The sequence below is a fragment of the Littorina saxatilis genome, linkage group LG15, assembly GCF_037325665.1.
Source record: "Littorina saxatilis isolate snail1 linkage group LG15, US_GU_Lsax_2.0, whole genome shotgun sequence".
NCBI lineage: Eukaryota > Metazoa > Mollusca > Gastropoda > Littorinimorpha > Littorinidae > Littorina > Littorina saxatilis.
The window spans coordinates 30,146,960-30,170,846 of record NC_090259.1 but is presented as its reverse complement, the minus strand read 5'-3'; the positions used below and the strand labels follow the sequence as shown (position 1 = coordinate 30,170,846).

Here is a 23,887-nt window from a genome sequence, read left to right as displayed (position 1 = left end):
TAATCTTTTGGGATTTCACAGGAAGACACATGTTGCATGGCTCTGTTCGTGCATACGTACACTACCCAATTAATTACTGACCAGCAAATCAGAGAAATGCTTGAAATTGTATTATTTTCTCAAATTACATGTGCTCAAAAATATTTCTTTTTTAATGACAAGTTGCATTTTACAGTTTCTTGTCTGGGCTTCTTTTCTCATGAAAAAGCATTTTATTGAGTATATACCTACTCTACCATCTTGACCAGCAGTACCCAGTTTCAGCTTGAAATGTCATAGTGTTTCAAAATACCGGAACTCAACAACTTTGTTTTTGTTTTTGATGAGTTCAATGGTTTACGAAACCGCGATATAACGGTCTTCGCCATATTGTGTTACCCGTGACAGCCACCCAACAAGAACTGGCCACATGTCGCCAGAAAAATACACTGCCACTTCTTCTTCTTCTTCTTCTTCTTTTTTCAGAACTGCTACATATTAAAACGACAATCGGTTTTCCGTCAAGACGGCATCTACCTTTTTTTGCCAATTAAACTTCTTCTTCTGCGTTCGTGGGCTGAAACTCCCACGTACACTCGTGTTTTTGCACGAGTGGATTTTTACGTGTATGACCGTTTTTACCCCGCTATTTAGGCAGCCATACGCCGCTTTCGGAGAAAACATGCTGGGTATTTTCGTGTTTCTATAACCCACCGAACTCTGACATGGATTACAGGATCTTTTCCGTGCGTACTTGGTCTTGTGCTTGCGTGTACACACGAAGGGGGATACTTTAGCAGGTCTGCACATAAGTTGACCTGGGAGATCGGAAAAATCTCCACACTTAACCCACCAGGCTGCCGCGGCCGGGATTCGAACCCTCGACCTTCCGATTAAGAGGCCGACGTCTTACCACCCCGCCACAGCGCCCGTCGCCAAATAAACAGTGTGTGTATAATCCCGGTGTTCCACACTGTATCAGTGTCGCTCGACAACTGCTGCTCCCAAATAGATCGAGATAAAAGGAACAACGTGATGAAAAACGTTTAAACGGCATGCTATGGTGCGAAAAAAGGCTTTTTCATTCAGAAACAAGACTCAATATCAATCACATTTCCATCACTTTTACTTTGGTGGCATGTATTAGCAATATCTAGAACGAATGATGCGAATAAAACTTATTTTGTTCGCTCTTATTTTGGTTGCATTATAATGTTGAGGATGAAAGTCGCTTGTTCATTTCAATGCCCCCCCGCGGGTTAGGGGGAGTCCCATATTGGTTGGGACGAGAAAGAATTTACCCGATGCTCCCCAGCATGTCGTAAGAGGCGACTAACGGATTATGTTTCTCCTTTTACCCTTGTTAAGTGTTTCTTGTATAGAATATAGTCAATTTTTGTAAAGCAGTATGTAGGAAATGTTAAGTCCTTTGTACTGGAAACTTGCATTCTCTCAGTAAGGTAATATATTGTACAACGTTGCAAGCCCCTGGAGCAAACTTTTGATTAGTGCTTTTGTGAACAAGAAACAATTGACAAGTGGCTCTATCCCATCTCCCCCTTCCCTTCGTCGCGATATAACCTTCAATGGTTGAAAACGACGTTAAACACCAAAGAAAGATGTTCATTTCAATGCTTGTCATTCTCTCAGGTGCCAGGAGAAAGGTTCCGTATAACTCTCGCTTACTCCATTATACATGTCGTATGCATATAGAGCGCTTACTTCCCTTTGGTTATTTGGTTGCATTGTATGTTTCTGGACAAGCATCTGTCATCTCCAACTTTTTAAATAAATACGAACCACAAGTGTGCTAAAATGTGTTAAATTCTTGCATAATTATGTTTTCCTTGAAGTGGAATGTGCAATTTGTGTGTGCTCATGTGAGCCTCTGTGCTGTGCTGTGTGTGTGTGTGTGTGTGTGAATGTGTGTGTGTGTCTGTGTGTGTGCTTGCTGCGTTCGTGTGCTTCAAGTTCAATAATTTTAATAAGATGTTATTTTTTACATTCTTTGCTTACATGATTGACATGAATTCGATTTTTGTGTTTTGACAGTGCACAAACTATCAAAAGTAAACAAGTAATGTCATGTTCTAATGATGTGCTGGTTTTTTTTTTATGGGAACAGGGTATAAATTAAATTAAATGTTCAGTGGGACTAGGTACTCCTTTTACAGATGAACACACCCCTAGCAGCTCAAACTCCTATCTCTCATACTTTTGGATATGGTCTGCACTATGAAAAAATTTAAACTCAGCGTCTTCCCTGTTCTGCTGACCAACTGTGGTTTTAAGTCCCAAAGACAATCAAAAGCCAGCCAATTAGTCAATCTCTGTTGGAAACGCTCATAACATCCCTAGCTTGATGGAATTATTCTCCGCCCCCTCGAAGTAATCCTCGCCCTGCGGAACCTTTCCCGTTGACTCTTATCGAGAAGTTTCCAAATTCGGTCCTATTCTTTTGTTTACTAAGCCCCACCCATGCCATGTACGTTTTGCATATAACTTCAAGTTAAATATTCCAAGGATAATTGATATCGTCAAAAAAGCGTGACCACATTTTGTTATGGTTTCCGTAAGGGGCTCCGCTCACATATGTAACTTCAGCAGGACCGACGACGCACTGCAGATTATCCCAGCCCGCTACACGTTGCATGAAAGGAAAACAGGCCAAGTACTCGTCATAATCCCTATCGCGGCATAAATAATAGGCAGTGCGTCGTCTGTGCCGCTGAAACTGCGCAGGTATATTCTGCCCATAACCAACCTTTACTGCGACAGTACGTATCACGTACGGTCATATTATGACAGCACCCAGCATCCGTACTCTGACAAGGTAAACAGCCGCTGTACATTGCCCTTTAAATTGCAGCAAGGCCTCCCCATGATACAAGTTTTCTCAGTTTCTTTCTCATTCATTTGGCTTGTAACTCATGATTTGTATCTGATTTTGTTGGGGGGAAGAAGATTAGTAAAAATGCGGCTTTCTGTGTTCAAAAGTCACACCCACAACGGCACTGACAATTCGGCCCTGCTTCACAATTCATGTCCCTGTTTCATCTTAAAGCGACCCTCCAATCCTCATCATGGCAGTAAAGATTTGGTAACCTGCTTTTGTATAAGGCCAAACAAAAACACATGTTGGTTTAGGGTAACATGACCCCAAAACATATGTCGGCTTTTTTTTTTTTTTTTTAAGTCTCGGTATGGTTCACAAAATGTGCCAGAGGTGGTTTTTTGTTGTTGTTGGTTTTTTTGGGTTTTTTTTTTTGGGGGGGGGGTGTTTTTAGAATTGACAAAAAAGTGTTAGGGTCGGCGGGAAAAGATAGGGTCGGTCGGGTTGCCCTAAACCAACATATAGTTTTGTTTTGCCTGATGGACTGCCAACACCCAGCAATACCACTTTGTTGTGACATCTTTTCATGTAATGATACATGCATTTCCAACAAACCCCCCGCGGGTTAGGGGGAGTCCCATATTGGTTGGGACGAGAAAGAATTTACCCGATGCTCTCCAGCATGTCGTAAGAGGCGACTAACGGATTCTGTTTCTCCTTTTACCCTTGTTAAGTGTTTCTTGTATAGAATATAGTCAATTTTTGTAAAGATTTTAGTCAAGCAGTATGTAGGAAATGTTAAGTCCTTTGTACTGGAAACTTGCATTCTCCCAGTAAGGTAATATATTGTACTACGTTGCAAGCCCCTGGAGCAAATTTTTGATTAGTGCTTTTGTGAACAAGAAACTATTGACAAGTGGCTCTATCCCATCCCCCCCCCCCCCCCTTTCCCCGTCGCGATATAACCTTCGTGGTTGAAAACGACGTTAAACACCAAATAAAGAAAGAAAATTTCCAACAAGCTTACTCCCTATCACCAGGCACCCAATAAAAATCCCCCAAACCCGTGCTGAGGTGGATCAAGCGGAAGTGGCTGCCACCCACCCGGATGAGAACAAACCGCGGGATCTGATTCGTTGAAATCACAACAAATCTCAATTTCAACCAATCCAACACCGCGGCTGACTCCTACGCGGTTGTTAAATTTCTCGTGCATCTCGGCCCAGGCATCTCATAGCAATACAGTACATGATCGTTTACCTTGGAAAGAATTAAGATATCTGTTACCGTTTTTTTGTGAGAAGCTCTTTTTAGTTTTGGTGACTTTCCCAGTTACGTAAGGGTGATTTTGTTATGTGTTCTGTACAAATGACGTGAAATCATTTTTTGTAAAACCTTTCACGAAAAAGATCGCACATGATGTAAAATAAAGATTTTGTGACAATGTTCGCTGTGTTCTATCATATGTACGTGTGTGTGTGCGTGTGTGTGTGTGTGTGTGTGTGTGTGTGTGTGTGTGTGCGTGTGTATGTGTACGTGCATGCGTGTGTGTGTGTGTGTGTGTATGAACATGTAGTTTCAATGACCAGTGTTAAACGATATAGAGCAGTAAAGCGGGCTTGCTAAAACACACACACACACACACACACACACACACACACACACACACACACACACACACACACACACACACACACAAAATACGGATCTGATTAACAGAAAACTCAATTGTGTTTAAACTTATTTAATGGAACTTGGCATTTTTATAATACTGATAAGGTTTAACATTCCAATCAATCACATCGACATTATTCACAACGGTTATTGTTCTTTCACATTGACTGTATTCATTCACATTGTTCAAGGATTCAGATGCTTCTGATATGCTTGTATGAACATTTTAAACCTAAAAAATTATCCTTCTCTTTTTCAGAAAGAAATCGTAAAATTGTTGCCACAAATGAGCGTATTGTGATAGACAAAACGTGACGGACTCAGTCTGCCGCGGAATCTTATATTTGTTCTTCCTCGGAAAAATGATTCAAAATATGGGTTTAAGTTAACGCAAAAACAACTAAAAAGAACGGAATCCAACTGACTTACTTATTAACATCACGGTAAGCACAGGCAGTTCTTCCAACACATACGTGTAACAACATTATAAGAATTACAATTCTTCTGGTCGACAGACTCTATTTCTATGAGACAACACATTCGTGTCATCAATTACTAAGAATTACAATTCTTCTGGTCGACAGACTCTATTTCTATGAGACAACACATTCGTGTCATCAATTACTAAGAATTACAATTCTTCTGGTCGACAGACTCTATTTCTATGAGACAACACATTCGTGTCATCAATTACTAAGAATTACAATTCTTCTGGTCGACAGACTATTTCTATGAGACAACACATTCGTGTCATCAATTACTAAGAATTACAATTCTTCTGGTCGACAGACTCTATTTCTATGAGACAACACATTCGTGTCATCCATCAATTACTAAGAATTACAATTCTTCTGGTCGACAGACTATTTCTATGTGACAAATTGCCGGATGCTCTTCTTAAATGTTTGTTTTTCTTGAAAAGGTGCACTTAAAACGGGGTTCTTTTCGACCTGCAGAATCAGAACAAGAACTCAATCAATCTCTTTGTCTCTGTCTCAAACACAACACACACACACACACACACACACACACACACACACACACACACACACACACACACACACACACACACACACACACACACACACACACACACACAGCACACACACGCGCGCACATTGACACACTCTCTCTCTCTCTCTCTCTCTCTCTCTCTCTCTCTCTCTCTCTCTCTCTCTCTCTCTCTCTCTCCCTCTCTCTCTCTCTCTCTCTCTCTCACTCTGTGTGTGTGTGTGTGTGTGTGTGTGTGTGTGTGTGTGTGTGTGTGTGTGTGTGTGTGTGTGTGTGTGTACCCATGTTTCCACAGGTTTGGTTGCCTAAATCACCATAAGGCAACCATCCACACGTGGATGGCAACCTAAACTCTGGATGGCAACCTAATTGTGTGGATGGTCGCTTCATTTAACACCGTTAAATTGACTTTTTTGACGGAAAGAATGTCATAACAATGTTCAAAATGACATTCTTTCCGTCCTCTGTGGATGGTCGCTTCATTTAACACCGTTAAATTGACTTTTTTGACGGAAAGAATGTCATAACAATGTTCAAAATGACATTCTTTCCGTCCTCTATAGGCGACGAAATAGGTCAAATTTTGTGCATTTTTTAGAGCAAAATTCTTCGATGCCGGAGCGAGTACTGCACCCAGTGCTGTTGTAGTGCAAGTGCACTAGAAAGGCACTGCACCCAGTGCCGCCTCTTAGGTAACCATCCACACTTTAGGTGTGTGTGTGTGTGTGTGTGTGTCTCTCTCTCTCTCTCTCTCTCTCTCTCTCTCTCTCTCTCTCTCTCTCTCTCTCTCTCTCTCTCTCTCTCTCTCTCTCTATCATCACGAGTTTAGGTTCTACGACCTCCTTTTGTTGTTACCTTTTTTTTCTTTTTTTTTATCATTGTGTGTCTATGCGTCAACCCCGGTCACCCATTGTTCACAGACTCTCATCATCAAGACGCGGCAGGAACATCAGGAACTTCTTCATCTGAGGCGAAAGCTCAAGCTCTTCAACCCTCTCCTGGAATCGTACGACGGGTAGATGATGCCTGACTTCCAACCGACACAGATGCTGAAGAGAAGACACCCCTTTCCTTGCACTCAGCAAGCTTTGAAAAACGTCCTCAACCTTGTCTCTTCCACTATGAGGTTTTCTGGATTCACAACCTGGGATTTTGCTTTTTGTTCTACAGTTCAACATTATTCGTTCCTGCTTACCAATTCCTCGCCACGGCGTTTCAACGCTCGAGGCCAGGGTTACCCTTGGAGTGTCTGTGTGTTGTAGACGAGAGGTCGTGCCTTTACGTTCCTCTGTTTCAGAGCTGGATGAAACTTCTTGACGCTGAGGGGCTAAGCGAAAACCGACAGCCACAAGGACTCGTGCCAGCTTGATTCTGGAGTCCTGGTGGAAGTCCTTACACGCTCTGGTAGCATGTTGCAGCAGCTTTCTCAAAGGAGTGTCTCCGCGGTTGTTCACGGCGTTGAAGTCAGCACCGTGTCTTATGAGGGTGGCAACAGCCTCCTGACAGCAGCGAGAGCAAGCGAGGTGTAATGGCGTGTCACCCAATACGCCATCTTTGGAGGCGACGTCACAGCCCGCGTTGGCCAATCGCGTGAGAGCGGTGATGTTTGACGTCATCGCTGCGCAATGGATTGGCTGGCGGCCTGTTAAACTGCGATGCTTTACGTCAGCGCCTCGACTAACGAGGTCATCGATGACGCCATTCTGAAACAAAAAGGTGGTCCGTGCTGATTTCTTCCACAACAACAAAAGTTGCTGACGAACATATCAAACATGCTTCTTCTTCTTCTTCTTCTTTGTTCATGGGCTTAGACTCCCACGTTCACTCATGTTTTTAGCACGAGTGGAATCTTACGTGTATGGCCGTTTTTACCCCGCCATTCAGGCAGCATACGCCGATTTCGGGGGAGGCATGCTGGGTATGTTCGTGTTTCTATAACCCACCGAACTCTGACATGGATTACAGGATCTTTTCCGTGCGCACTTGGTCGTGTGCTTGCGTGTACACACGAAGGGGGTTAAGTCACTAGCAGGTCTGCACATAAGTTGACCTGGGAGTTCGGAAAAATCTCCACTCTTCACCCACCAGGCGGCAGCGACCGGGATTCGAACTCACGACCTCCCGACTAGGAGGCCGACGTCTTACCACCACGCCACTGCGCCCGTCAGACATGCAAGTGCATAGCTTTAAAGTGCCTACATACAAATACAGAATAGGTTCTGAAAAAGTCTCACAGATTGGCCATTTGAGGTCTAAAGACACCGTAGACGTTGGTTAACATTAGCACCTGGGTTCCCAGTTTATAGTGCAGTGTGAAAAGCTTCCCAAATGTCATCCTTTTCAGTGTTGGTTTCTTTCCAAGTGATAATTAGTTGGTCTGCACAGAAGCTAACAGTACAGGGCCGGACCAAATGAGTTGTAAGGGGGGGGTTCCTCCTTTTTGGGGGGGGGGGGGGCAAATCAGCGAAGTGGCGAAAATTTTTGAAAAACGGTTAAAATCTGTGCAATCTGGTGCATTCTGGGCCTTGTTTTGAGGGTTAAGAGCAGCATTGTGGGGGTGGGGGGGTACCTTTTTCTCATCGGATTTCACATTGAATAAAAATTTGTTAGAGACACACACAAAATTTATTAAAAAAAAACAAAAAAAAACCACTCAAAGCAAGGTACATGCTTTTTCCAGGGGTGGGGTTCCGGAACCCCTTGAACCCCCGCCCCCCCCCCCCCCCCCCCCTGGGTCCGGCCCTGCAGTATAGTTATCATAATGCAGATGACTTTCTGCAATGTCCTGTCCAACAATAAGAATTCGTCTTCTGCAACGTGAAGATCTAACTACTGACGAAAATCATGCACGTAATAATGAACACAATATCAACATTTAGAATACTGCGGATGTACGTCAGTTTATGTAACCATGTACATCATGTTTTGGGTGAGTTGTCACAAAATAGATACTAACCATTTGACTAGAATTTGAAGCCAGAGCAGCAAAGATGGGCGTTTCTCCTTTGCTGTCAATCATATTGACGTCAGCTTCCCGCTCTACCAATAGAGAAGCGACATCGTGATGACCCAGACTGAGTGACAGGTGAAGGAGGGGCTTGCTGCGGTAACACTGATTTGGATTAGCTCCCTTGATGAGTAACACTTCTGCAATATCCCTGCATAATACGAGATGAATGGATTACTATTTTTTTATAGATATGCGTATCCACACACACACACACACATACACACACACGCACGCACGCACGCACGCACGCACGCACGCACGCACGCACGCACACACACACACACACACACACACACACACACACACACACACACACACACGTACACACACAGGAGAATGCTTCATTATTCGTAGTGCGCTACCAAGAAACAAACCTCAGAAAATCCTGAACAGGAACAAACACATTTGCCGACAGAAATTATTGCTCCCATCGTTTCTACTAACCTGTGCCCATGCTCCACAGCAAGGCCTAGTAGTTTCTCCAACCGCGTACGTCCCTCTCTTACGTCATCACTTCTTCCTTCTTCGTGACGCTGACCGAGGAACGCGTCATCCACGTGACGTAACAGCGAGAGGACCGTATCCTTACAGCCAGAAGTGATAGCATTTCGCAGCACTCCGCTGCACTCGCGTTCTAGATCCGAAATGGCGCAGTTGGAAAAATGAGCGCTTAGCACAGCTTTGAGCTGAGTCAGTTGTCGGCTGCGCGCGCACCAGTCCAATGAAGTCATCGCAACTTCCTTTGTCGCGTTCGGGTCGATGATGTCTTCCATGACGTCAGGTTCTGTGTTTTTTGCTCTGAAAATATAAATGGTGGGAAGTTTTGAAAAGCAAAAGAGGAAAAGAGAACAAGTCGCGTAAGGCGAAAATACAATATTTAGTCAAGTAGCTGTCGAACTCACAGAATGAAACTGAACGCAATGCCATTTTTCAGCAAGACCGTATACTCGTAGCATCGTCAGTCCACCGCTCATGGCAAAGGCAGTGAAATTGACAAGAAAAGCGGGGTGGTAGTTGCGCTAAGAAGGATAGCACGCTTTTCTGTACCTCTCTTCGTTTTAACTTTCTGAGCGTGTTTTTAATCCAAAAATATCATATCTATATGTTTTTGGAATCAGGAACCGACAAGGAATAAGATGAAAGTGTTTTTAAATTGATTTGGACAATTTAATATTGATAATAATTTTTATATATTTAATTTTCAGAGCTTGTTTTTAATCCGAATATAACATATTTATATGTTTTTGGAATCAGCAAATGATGGAGAATAAGATAAACGTAAATTTGGATCGTTTTATAAATTTTTATTTTTTTTTACAATTTTCAGATTTTTAATGACCAAAGTCATTAATTAATTTTTAAGCCACCAAGCTGAAATGCAATACCGAAGTCCGGACTTTGTCGAAGATTACTTGACCAAAATTTCAACCAATTTGGTTGAAAAATGAGGGCGTGACAGTGCCGCCTCAACTTTCACGAAAAGCCGGATATGACGTCATCAAAGACATTTATCAAAAAAATGAAAAAAACGTTCGGGGATTTCATACCCAGGAACTCTCATGTCAAATTTCATAAAGATCGGTCCAGTAGTTTAGTCTGAATCGCTCTACACACACACACAGACACACACACACACGCACACACGCACACACGCACACACGCACATACACCACGACCCTCGTTTCGATTCCCCCTCGATGTTAAAATATTTAGTCAAAACTTGACTAAATATAAAAAGGAAGAGAGAGAGAGAGAGAGAGAGAGAGAGAGAGAGAGAGAGAGAGAGAGAGTGTGTGTGTGTTTGTGTGTGTGTGTGTGTGTGTGCGCGCCAGCCTGCGTGCGTGCGAGCGAGCGTGCGTGCGTGCGTGTGTGCGTGCGTGGGTGCGCGTGCGTGTGCGCGCGTGTGTGTGTGTGTGTGTGTGTGTGTGTGTGTGTGTGTGTGTGTGTGTGTGTGTGTGTGTGTGTGTGTGTGTGTTTGTTTGTTTCGTGTCAGCACTTTCTACTTTTTGAAATGGTCTTACTTCACAAGATGGCCTACACAATACCACGAACAACACGTGCAATTACTTGAGGAAATTGTGTCCCTAAACATCAAGGAGTTACCTAACCTACCTTTCTTCTGTCTTCTTCTTGTCCATGTTCCTCGATTTGTATCTCCTTTTTAAACCCACTTCAACTAACAACAGTATATTTCCAGTTCTTTCTCAGTTGTTTTCACATCGTTCTCTAAACACATATAAAAAGGATACAAATGCCGTCACTTTCGGCAATGCGTTAATCCAATTCTGTCAATTGTTTTCCACAGGCGTTTGATGCGATTTCAATAACCCTATCTTCTCTCTGGTATATTAATACCGTCATGAGTGTTATTTAAACTTTTTCAAGTTCAATGCCAAACAAACAGGCTGAACATTGCTCGTTCATCTAACGCACATAATGTGCCCTGAAACGGGTTGCGTATAGCCGTCACCTACTACTGTCTATATATGCAAAGTGCTAATTCCCCCCCTCAATACTTAATCTTGTAATTTGCGTTCTGAACTTCGATACAAATAAACATGTTCTATGTTAGAAAAATGATGAGTAGTGTGCCTGTGTTTAAGAAGGGTGCGTACAAAAACAAACAAGTCGCGTAAGGCGAAAATACAATATTTAGTCAAGTAGCTGCCATTTTTCAGCAAGACCGTATACTCGTAGCATCGTCAGTCCACCGCTCATGGCAAAGGCAGTGAAATTGACAAGAAGAGCGGGGTAGCAGTTGCGCTAAGAAGGATAGCACGCTTTTCTGTACCTCTCTTTGTTTTAACTTTCTGAGCGTGTTTTTAATCCAAACATATCATATCTATATGTTTTTGGAATCAGGAACCGACAAGGAATAAGATGAAAGTGTTTTTAAATTGATTTGGACAATTTAATTTTGATAATAATTTTTATATATTTAATTTTCAGAGCTTGTTTTTAATCCGAATATAACATATTTATATGTTTTTGGAATCAGCAAATGATGGAGAATAAGATAAACGTAAATTTGGATCGTTTTATAAATTTTTATTTTTTTTTACAATTTTCAGATTTTTAATGACCAAAGTCATTAATTAATTTTTAAGCCACCAAGCTGAAATGCAATACCGAACCCCGGGCTTCGTCGAAGATTACTTGACCAAAATTTCAACCAATTTGGTTGAAAAATGAGGGCGTGACAGTGCCGCCTCAACTTTCACGAAAAGCCGGATATGACGTCATCAAAGACATTTATCAAAAAAATGAAAAAAACGTATGGGGATTTCATACCCAGGAACTCTCATGTCAAATTTCATAAAGATCGGTCCAGTAGTTTAGTCTGAATCGCTCTACACACACACACAGACACACACACACACACACACATACACCACGACCCTCGTCTCGATTCCCCCCTCTACGTTAAAATATTTAGTCAAAACTTGACTAAATATAAAAACACTTACGCTATAATCGTTTCAATTGGCAAGCAGATCCTAGTAAATATAAACCATTCGAGAGGATCATTCACGCTTTTCCTTATTTGAACCGAAACGTTTGTGCTCATAATCTCCTGGTGTTAAAGGCGTAGACACGAGTTGTGTGCCCACTGCGCGTCCACAGCCTACCTCTAATCTTCTCGCTCACCGTATACGATTTAAATGCTTAATCTAAGGTGTTCACAGCCTCCACAAGTGTATAGCTCCTATACGCTAGCTCTTATTGTTTAAAGTGTACTTAGCGACTGTAACTTATTTATCTATTTATATGGGAGATTTATATAGCGCTTGACGTTCCCTAAGCGCTTTACATATCAATTTCTGCCGTGTGAGATGGATTTTTTTTAATTTTTTTACACAATATATCACACATTCACATCGGTGTATACAGTATACCTATTACGACAGACAGACAGCGAGGGTTGCATAGGGAATGGCAAAAAAACAAAACACGTTCATGCATACGGGTTATACAAAGGTTGTGACACATTGATTCTAATACTAACATTTTTTTTTAAATGACACAACTATATGCTATGTTTTTAATTAAATCCCTGTACTGTATAATTATCTAACTGGAGTATTACTGAAAAAAAAGTAAAGACATTACATTATAGTTGCCATTTAATATACATTACCATTTAAAGAACTAAAAATGCATGTCACAAAATGGTACACAGCTCTGGAGAACAACCCATTACTGACAGGGGGTAGAACACTTTTTGTGCGTCCAAACTGATTCACGCGAGGGCATAGCGAAACACAAAACACAAATAAAACAAACTGCCAGACAGTTGCACCGACGGACCGATAGACAACAGATAATCAAAGTCAAGCACAGAGGCACAACTCTCAACTATTTCAGTCAACGAGGAGGACACATATTGTGCGGGTAGGTGTATACCCGTTACGCTAAAATACCGAATTTAAGGAGAATTAACTCGTCGAAGAGAATAATACTACCAAAGAAGAGGGAAAGGACGGAAGTAATTCATTATTTTTAACAGTTTGTTTTCACAGGGAACGAACCTTACATTCACGCACACAAACAAACTTTAACAGAAAGGCATTCAACAACAACAACAACAACAACAACAACAACAACAACAACAACAACAACAACAGCTACAGCAACAAACAATAATAACAAGTACGACGACGACGATGACGACAACAACAACAACAACAACAACAACAACAACAACAACAACAGCTACAGCAACAACAGCAACAACAACAACAACAGCTACAGCTACAGCTACAGCAACAAACAATAATAACAAATACGACGACGACAACAACAACAACAACAACAACAACAGCTACAGCAACAACAATAACAACAATTACGACGACGACGACGACAACAACAACAACAACAACAACAACAACAACAACAACAACAACAACAACAACAACAACAACAACAGCCTCCTTGAATTCAACAGCTTTGGGTTTTTTTTTCGGCCGATCGGTCGATCATAGGCCATGCATTCAAACAGCTGGACAACGTTTAGAAAACCTAACAGGACTTTCCACTGACATAAGTGAATCGTGTGAATGTAGATTATTCCAGACAGTACGACCGGTGCCTTTTCCCCCGATCTGTTGAAATAACACTTTCACGCGTTCCTGCGATTCAATTGCTCGCACCTTAAATGCACAATCCTTTCCGTGAAGATATTGACATGGAGATAGACCATAGCTCCACTTCGACACGTACCAAACACTAATAGCCTGACTCCTTTCTGTGCAAAGTTTGAATTTGTGTATGAATTATTTTCCTAGCAGCCACAAGTGGGTGTCAAAATAAAATGACAGGTTAAGTGCCGATCACAATCGATTCAATTAGAGTAAACTTTATAATATGATGTGCGAGTATTGTGATTTTTTTTCTGTTACATTCTCTGTGGGTGTTTTTTCCTCTCTCCTTCCTTCTGCCTTCTTACTTTCTCGTTCCTCTTTTTCAAAGTACTTGACAAATCACAGTAATATCTTCATTTTTTTTTAAATCTATATTAAAGCCATAGCATTTTCTATTTTACAGTCAATTCTGTTCAGATAACCAGGGCCGGACCAAATGAGTTGTAAGGGGGGGGGGGGTCCTCCTTTTTGGGGGGGGGCAAATCAGCGAAGGTGGGGGGGGGGGTACCTTTTTCTCATCGGATTTCACATTGAATAAAATTTGTTAGAGACACACACAACATTTATTTTAAAAAAAAAAAAATACACTCAAAGCAAGGTACATGCTTTTTCCAGGGGTGGAGTTCCGGAACCCCTGGAACCCCCCCCCCCCCCCCCCCCCCCCTGGGTCCGGCCCTGGATAACCGTTCCCCATGTACAGAGTGAAATTTGATAATACGAGAATACCATTCTTCGCACGTCAACATACTCTCAGACCAACATGGCTAAAAAAAATTTATCTCTTTAGATTTGCCTAGTCAGGTGTATTGTAATGCCTTCGCTTTAAGGCAAAGTGGATCTTATTGTCCAATGATATATCCTCTCAGATAAGCAATCCAGATAGTCATTCAAAAATATGATAACACGAGAAGACGTTGCTCCTTATGTCAATACTAAAATCTACATGTCTGCGAATAATTAAGCACTTGAGATTTGAAGCACGTCGGGTGAAGTGGCGCAGTGGTAAGACGTCGGCCTCCTAATCGGGAGGTCGTGAGTTCGAATCCCGGTAGCTGCCGCCTGGTGGGTTAAGAGTGGAGATTTTTCCAATCTCCCAGGTCAACTTAAGTGCAGACCTGCTAGGGACTTAACCCCCTTCGTGTGTACACGCAAGCACAAGACCAAGTGCGCACGGAAAAGATCCTGTAATCCATGTCAGAGTTCGGTGGGTTATGGAAACACGAAAATACCCAGCATGCCTACTCAACGAAAGCGGAGTGAAGCTGACTATGCTCTCAGAGTATAGTTTGGGGAACCCAAATGGGCAAACGAGCTCACACGTAACCAGAAAATTCTGGAACGCTGAAGAAGAAGAAGAAGAAGAACGTTGTCAAATTTACTGTCAAGAACTTAAGTGGACTTCTGTGCTGACACGCTTTCAGAATCAACATCCCCTGACGTGGCTGGTATTCTGATTTCTGACAAGACACTACAGAATCTTCACCATTCTGCTTGGACATAACTTATATTTGTCAGACACATATACACCAAATCTAACACTTATTAGTCAGAACGTTATGTAAGTCAAAGACTGACATTGAACTCCTGTGCAATATAAACATTAATCTATATATACTACGGGTTAGAAAGAAGGGACACAGAATACACAGAGGCAAGTTCCTTGAAATATCGTCAATATACCGAGCACGTTTTCAATGTAAATTGGATGCAAGCTCGGGGGCAGGGATGTAGCTCAGTCGGTAGCGCGCTGGATTTGTATCCAGTTGGCCGCTGTCAGCGTGAGTTCGTCCCCACGTTCGGCGAGAAATTTATTTCTCAGAGTCAACTTTGTGTGCAGACTCTCCTCGGTGTCCGAACACCCCCGTGTGTACACGCAAGCACAAGACCAAGTGCGCACGAAAAAGATCCTGTAATCCATGTCAGAGTTCGGTGGGTTATAGAAACACGAAAATACCCAGCATGCTTCCTCCGAAAGCGGCGTATGGCTGCCTAAATGGCGGGGTAAAAACGGTCATACACGTAAAATTCCACTCGTGCAAACCACGAGTGCACGTGGGAGTTTCAGCCCACGAACGCAGAAGAAGAAGAAGAAGGGTGCAAGATCTCTAAACCACTCCAAACTTCCCCATGTGCGGGAAGAAAAGCAAACGTAAGCAGTGGTTTGCTTAATGATAAGAAACCCTATTATTTACAACCGGAGAAGCGACAAAACAACGTTTTAATTAAGTTTCAGTAATTTACACCCTAATCTTTTCCTGTTTCTGAACTGACTTTGAATTGCAAATTTATACGGAAAGCGAAAACTGCAACAAACCTTTTATTGCTCCCAGCCCTCGAGAGAAAAGAATACAAGTGGGTGTGGATCTTTCTTTTTGTACTTCCCTTCAGATATGCATACACGCACGCACGTTAAGAAGAAATCGTGAAACTGGAACAAATCTACCAGCACACATGTACTTGCACTCTTAACTTCGACTTTCTTCACAGTGAGACCGTTTTCAGCTTGAAACATTGAAAAACATGGATTAATAGAAGCTATCTCAGAGAGAGAGAAAATGCAGTTGTTACAAATATTTCTGGTCAAACAATCGCTCGTACGCACTTGTGGAGGTCCGGACTTGAAACTAAAGGGCTTAATTGCGACAAAACCTTTATATAAGCCAAGGAGATAAGTTAAGAAACAGTGTATTCAGCAGTTTCCAAATCACAGACGATATAAGATTATATTTGGACCTTTCGGCCAAAAGTCCAGTTGCACAGTGCCATGTTATCAAGGAGGCGTACAGGTCCAGGGAATAATCATGACTTTTCTATGACTCCTCACCAAAAGTGTCAGTGCCAATTTCTCGGATTGATTGCTTGTTGAAGTGTTAAGGTCACAAAGTTTTACATATTGATCACCTGCCAATGGGACTTTCTGATACGGTACTGTAATGTTAACTCACTCAATCTGTCGCAGGCGTAGACATGTCTTTGGCGGCTTATAAAGTACAAGCACTGTTGATAGTGTGTGTGTGTGTGTTTGTGTGTGTGTGTGTGTGTGTGTGTGTGTGTGTCTGTGTGTGTGCGTGTGTGTGTGTCTGTGTGTGTGTGTGCGTGTGTGTGTATGTGTTGTGTGTGTGTATGTGTTGTGTGTGTGTGTGTGCATGTGTGTGTGTGTGTGTGTGTGTGTGTGTGTGTGTGTGTGTGTGTGCGCTAACTGAGAGATCACTTGCAAGAGAAAACTACAAATCGCAATACAATAGTACATGTTAGTTCTGTTTTTATTCTCCGAATAACAGAAATAATCAAAACTTTTACGCTGGATAAAAAAAAACAATAGGCCCTACCTGGTATAATGTGAAATGTATAAAAGTCGACAGACAAAAAAGCACATTAAAAACATACCTCAGTGCGGAAACCTCTTCGCGGCCTTAAAACATTCACCAACGTTCAAAACTGACCAACTTCATGCACTCTTCTAACACTGTTATGTGGAAAATATGTCCTCCGCTTTGAAACCCTTGCACATATCACGCGTTGTCGCGCGCAGTGTCCAAAACTGAAAAGTTCCCTGCTCCGTGTACATTTATATAGCAGAAAACATGAAAGTGCGACCAGAGTGCTACCTCCTATACCCCTCTCAGCCCGCCCCCCCCCCCCCCCCCCCTACTACTTTGACTTCTCTGCCGTGCAACCTTGTCATACCCTTACACTCATCCCACACCTGTGCTTTAATCTTCCCGCCTACACTAAATTGTGTCAGGGGCACATGTCCCTTATGGTCTGTTTTACTGTGAGCTTCACTTTCCATTTCTGCTCCGATGAAGAAAAAAAAGAATCACCGTCTGATACAGCTACCATGAGAGCCTAGAATGCACATAGACTTTTCATTACTGCTTTGAGCTTTACTTTATATTTGTGCTACGATGAAGAAAAAAAAGAATCACCGTCTGCAGCTACCATGAGTGCCTAGAATGCACATAGACTTTTCATTACTGCTTTGAGCTTTACTTTATATTTCTGCTCCGATGAAGAAAAAAAAAGAATCACCGTCTAATACAGCTACCATGAGTGCCTAGAATGCACATAGACTTTTCATTACTGCTTTGAGCTTTACTTTATATTTCTGCTCCGATGAAGAAAAAAAAAGAATCACCGTCTAATACAGCTACCATGAGTGCCTAGAATGCACATTGACTTTTCATTACTGCTATGAGCTTTACTTTATATTTCTGCTACGATGAAGAAAAACAAGTCGCGTAAGGCGAAATTACTACATTTAGTCAAGCTGTGGAACTCACAGAATGAAACTGAACGCACTGCATTTTTTCACAATGACCGTAGTCCGCCGCTGGAGCAAAAGGCAGTGAAAATGACGAGCCTGTTTAGCGCGGTAGCGGTTGCGCTGTGCTGCATAGCACGCTTTACTGTACCTCTCTTCGTTTTAACTTTCTGAGCGTGTTTTTAATCCAAACATATCATATCTATATGTTTTTGGATTCAGGAACCGACAGGGAATAAGATGAAATTATTTTTAAAACGATTTCGGAAATTTTATTTTAATCATAATTTTTATATTTTTAATTTTCAGAGCTTGTTTTTAAGCCGAATATAACATATTTATATGTTTTTGGAATCAGAACATGATGAAGAATAAAATAAAAGTAATTTTGGATCGTTTTATAAAAAAATAATTTTAATTACAACTTTCAGATTTTTAATGACCAAAGTCATTATTTATTTTTTAAGCCTACATGCTGAAATGCAATACCGAAGTCCGGCCTTCGTCGAAGATTGCTTGGCCAAAATGTCAATCAATTTGATTGACAAATAAAGGTGTGACAGTGCCGCCTCAACTTTTACGAAAAGCCGGATATGACGTCATAAAAAACATTTATCGAAAAAATGAAAAAAAACGTCTGGGGATATCATACCCAGGAACGCTCATGTAAAATGTCATAAAGATCGGTCCAGTAGTTTAGTCTGAATCGTTCTACACACACACACAGACACACACACACACACACACTCACACACACACGCACACACACACACACTCACACACACACACACACACACACACACACACACACACACACACACACATACACACACACACACATACACCACGACCCTCGTCTTGATTTCCCCTCTATGTTAAAACATTCAGTCAAAACTTGACTAAATGTAAAATTCATCGTCTTATACAGCTACAATTAATGCCTAAAGTGCACATAGACTTTTCATTACTGCTGTGGTGTATTGACGATGTTCATTATGTGTACAATACGTGTTTTTCTGTCTGTCTACTTAAAATACCACGGGATCGGCGTACTAAAAAAAGTAACGTTTTGTTCAAATTCAAACGTTCCAGTAACCTACAATTCTTGTTCTTTGATTCTGAATTTTGGAACGTAAGCAGTCTATCTGTTTTTGGACCGGCACGGTTGGCCTAGTGGTAAGGCGTCCGCCCCGTGATCGGGAGGTCGTGGGTTCGAACCCCGGCCGGGTCATACCTAAGACTTTAAAATTGGCAATCTAGTGGCTGCTCCGCCTGGCGTCTGGCATTATGGGGTTAGTGCTAGGACTGGTTGGTCCGGTGTCAGAATAATGTGACTGGGTGAGACACGAAGCCTGTGCTGCGACTTCTGTCTTGTGTGTGGCGCACGCTATATGTCAAAGCAGCACCGCCCTGATATGGCCCTTCGTGGTCGGCTGGGCGTTAAGCAAACAAACAAACAAACAAACAAACAAACAAATCTGTTTTTGGATTGGTATTGACGATGTTCAAAAATACCCCTTTCCCGAGTTATCCATGCCGCTGTGAAGTGTTGCATTCCTTGTTTGTGAGGCTAGATGTATAATTACGCCGATAGCGTCACAGGGAACAGGAAGATTGGATGCGCAAAAAGTCATCATATCGCATGGAGACTTTATTGTGACTTCTCACTTCCCCCTTGAAGGGATAACACCTTAGGAAAAAGGCCCTCAGATCGCTTTCAAAGTAATACCATAAGATGCTGCGTTACAAATAATGCTACCGCGTAGGAGGACTGCTTTTACTTTGCAAATTTAAGAGTTTTGAAAACTCAATCAACTCTCGTACAATCAAAGGAAAGGGCACTCTTTGTGATGTTTCTGAGGGTACTGTTCCTTGACCAATATGGCGTCTCACAGCAAACAGTTTGAGTCTGACGAGGTAAGTGTTACATATCTCCCAACAGCACGTGAAACTTGGAACAGGGTTATTTTTCGAAATGTCTATTGTCCTGTACACAAATTAGAATGCTTCTTTGTCAAGTAAAGCATAAGACGCCTGTTTCTAAATCAACAGGTTTCTTTTATTTGTGCCAACCTTAATGAAAAACAAGTCGCGTAAGGCGAAATTACTACATTTAGTCAAGCTGTGGAACTCACAGAATGAAACTGAACGCACTGCATTTTTTCACAATGACCGTAGTCCGCCGCTCGTGCAAAACGCAGTGAAACTGACGAGACTGTTTAGCGCGGAAGTGGTTTCGCTGTGCTGCATAGCACGCTTTTCTGTACCTCTCTTCGCTTTAACTTTCTGAGCGTGTTTTTAATCCAAACATATCATATCTATATGTTTTTGGAATCAGGAACCGACAAGGAATAAGATGAAATTGTTTTTAAATCGATTTCGGAAATTTGATTTTGATCATAATTTTTATATTTTTAATTTTCAGAGCTTGTTTTTAATCCGAATATAACATATTTATATGTTTTTGGAATCAGAAAATAATGAAGAATAAGATGAACGTAAATTTGGATCGTTTTATAAAAAAAATAATTTTAATTACAACTTTCAGATTTTTAATGACCAAAGTCATTAATCATTTTTTAAGCCTACATGCTGAAATGCAATACCGAAGTCCGGCCTTTGTCGAAGATTGCTTGGCGTGTGTGTGCGAGTGTGCGAGGGCTGTATTTTGTATATTGATTATTTGATACATGCATAAATGTGTCTCCAGGAATATGTTTTGTTTTAATCTTGTGTCGATACTATTTAGTTCTGCCTCGTTATTAGCCATTGAGTATAACTGTTTTATCATCATTGCTTTGTTGTTGTTCTTTGGCCATTGACGTTGAATGACTGGTTATACATTGACATTGATAGTTTTATTCTTCTTCTTCGTCGTCGTTCGCTAGATAGTTTTATCATAAGAACCTTTCCTAATTCCTATTAACTCGATGTTCATTAACTATATTTATACATAAATGCATATTGTAAAGCAGTATACATTGTTAGAGGATTTTTTCGTAGCAGTGTTTAAATGTCGAAGCTGCTTTTCCCAGTTTTACCTAAGAGACCGACTGTATATTGTGTTACTATATTTGTCAGACTTGATTGTACCAAGTCCCTACACATGTTGTAATGCGCTTAGAGCCAAATATTTTTGTTTTTTGTAAGGGATAGGCGCAATATAAATACACTTTATTATCATTATTATTAATCAATTTGATTGAAAAATGAGGGTGTGACAGTGCCGCCTCAACTTTTAGAAAAATCCGGATATGACGTCATCAAAGACATTTATCGAAAAAATGAAAAAACTTCCGGGGATATCATACCCAGGAACTCTCATGTCAAATTTCATAAAGATCGGTCCAGTAGTTTACTCTGAATCGCTCTACACACACACACGCACACAGACACAGACACACATACACCACGACCCTCGTCTCGATTCCCCCTCTGTGTTAAAAGGACGATGCTGATATCTGCACGGACTCTCCAAGACCTAATTTTTTTATATATATTTTTTTTTTTTTGCAAAAAGTCTGAGAGAAAAAAAATGAGGTTTAAAAAGAATAGGGAGTCCTAATAGAATGGACGATCTGGGAACGGTGGAACAACCAGCACAACCTAAACCACCCAACCCCAAAGTAATCATTTCATTGGAGGTACTCTTACCAGACGATAATTCCAAAAGTGCAGTCAAGGTTCTCTGTCGCTGGACGCCTACTATAACAGAAGTCATATAGTCAGAGGAGCCAGTGGGGGTTGGGGGAAGTCCAGAACTATATATATATATATATATATACAGATATCTTTGTTTGATTTGGCAGTGTGGGTATACACCTACTGAAAGGATTTGTCAAGGGCTCTTTTTCTGCTAGAAATTTAAGGTGTTTCTGATAGTCTCAAAGAAAGAGGTAGCCACGAAAAAAGAATAGAGAAGATAGGAGCTAAAGAGTGGGGTACTTGTTCCAGCGTCGCGGACGACGCTGGTATCTGTGGTTGGGAAGAACGTGCCTGTGGAGAATTAGTCTCCAAGCCAAAGCGCGCTGACTCTCCAAGCCAAAACAATTTCAAAGCTGAAAAAAAATGTACAATTTACGCGAAACGATTAAACACAGCTTTCGGGTGTTTTTTTTAATCTAAGATGTACATAAATATACCACTCCGACCATAAGGAAAAGAAAAAAAGACACACACAAAAAAGACCGAGAGGAGCCGAGTCAATCCGAGACCAACCGAGAGGACGTGTTTCGCGCCGTTTCGACGTCGTTTGTTCAGATGCGGCCGGTTGGATCAGTTGCGGTCATACAGGGGCGCCTTGCACAAGAAAAGATCTTCAACAATCCCGATCATCATCATGGTACAATAATGTTTTGTGCGCCCCCATGTATGTGTTCTGTGCTAATAATGCACGGTTGTGAAATGTCCGTACACATTTTGTGGCACTATGTAATTGTTAGTGCATCCTCCTGCGGATGCTTCGTGCTAAAAATGCACTTCCATTAAAATATTGTACGCTCATGTCAGTAATATATTTTCAATTGTTTCTCTGTCAATTTCAAGTGTTTGTTTCCAATTACTTCAGTATCTCCCTGTTGCAATTCCAGGTGATTCATTATGCATGTGCCAATTTGAGGTGTTTAATTCTGATTCCTGTATTTACAGTGTAAAATTAAAACTATTATGTGAGCGTGATATTGTGTGAGCGTGTGTTTGTGTGTGTGTGTGTTTGTATGTGTTCGTGTGTGTGTGTGTGTGTGTGTGTGTGTGTGTGTATGTGTGTGTGTTTGTGTTTGTGTGGGTTTGTGTGCGTGTGTGTGTGTGTGTGTGTGTGTGAATAATGAATCCACAAAGCCGAGAGACAAGTTTTAATTACGTACAGAGAAGTTGGCATTGGTGTGGCTAACATTATTATCAACGCGTTTACTTATGCTTCCTTGCTTGCTTGCTTGCTTGCTTGCTTGCTTATCTGCTTCAGTGCTTGCTTCTTTTTCTACATCAAACGTCAAACTTTAAAATAAAGGGAGATGCATAATCACTTTTATTTCAGTGTGCATCGGCTAGTCAGTATTGTCTCTTTTTTAATATAACACTGACAATTGAGGACATTCAAATTCTAAAAGTAAGGAGATATTCTCTGGTGGCAAATGAATTTCAGCAAGCAGTAGCGAAAACGTTACACGTAGCTTACTTGCGACCGTCTAGGAATGTCAAGGGAATATGTCGTGGGTGAAATCGGGGGAGGGGGACGGTGGCGTGAATTACTGGAAGCGGGTGAGGGTCTTAAGACTTTATAGCTGACCTCCCCGGGTGATTTTTTGACTTTAGTCGCCATGTAATCAGCCGTTAAAACGGAAACGGAAAAGTCAGGGTCAGGAATTTCCAGAGAAAACTCTCTCCCCCGCTCATAACTCGTGACTTAAATCATCGGTTCCTACATGACAAAGAAAAGTAGCAATCAACTTGGACGAAGGCCAGAAGACTCACAGACGTGTGGGAATACGGTACAATGCCATTGTCGCATAACAGAAGTCCGAGGTAGCAATTGGGAGGGGGGGGCGGGGGAATGTAAGGCAGTACTGCCTACCAGAACGTCCTGACAATTGGTACTGGCAATAGAATAGACATTAAGTGTTTCAGGGCAGGACCGGATATCGTCACATCGAGATATGAATCACTGAGATAGTCATGCTTGAAATGTGGCCTTCCCCGCAGTTATAGTACAGGCATCAAAGAAGTTGTGAGACAGTTTCTGTCACACACGAAGTCTATGACAACGTGTGCTACACGAGAGAGAGAGAGAGAGGAGAGAGAGAGAGAGACACACACACACACACACACACACACACACACACACACACACACACACACACACACACACACACCAAGTGAGAGAGAGAGAGAGACAGCGAGAGAGAGAGAGAGAGAGAGATAGAGAGAGAGACAGCGAGAGAGAGAGAGAGACAGACAGACAGACAGACAGACAGACA

At 41.7% G+C, this 23,887-nt stretch overlaps 1 protein-coding gene across 2 annotated transcripts; it reads right to left on the bottom strand.

Moving 5' to 3' along the window:
- Window positions 1-4,540: 4,540 nt before the first annotated feature.
- Window positions 4,541-17,248, bottom strand: LOC138949050 (ankyrin repeat domain-containing protein 50-like). Of its 2 annotated transcripts, none has more exons than XM_070320778.1 (5): window positions 17,039-17,248; window positions 8,952-9,305; window positions 8,454-8,655; window positions 6,353-7,200; window positions 4,541-5,436 (listed from the first exon to the last, which is right to left on the bottom strand). In XM_070320778.1, exons 2-4 carry the CDS (start codon window positions 9,278-9,280, stop codon window positions 6,412-6,414), a joined length of 1,320 nt encoding a protein of 439 aa, XP_070176879.1. In that variant the 5' UTR covers window positions 9,281-9,305; window positions 17,039-17,248; the 3' UTR covers window positions 4,541-5,436; window positions 6,353-6,411. The 2 variants fall into 2 exon arrangements, with proteins under 2 accessions (XP_070176879.1, XP_070176880.1); XM_070320779.1 differs by having other exon boundaries at window positions 6,693-7,200.
- Between the last annotated feature and the right edge of the window lie 6,639 nt (window positions 17,249-23,887).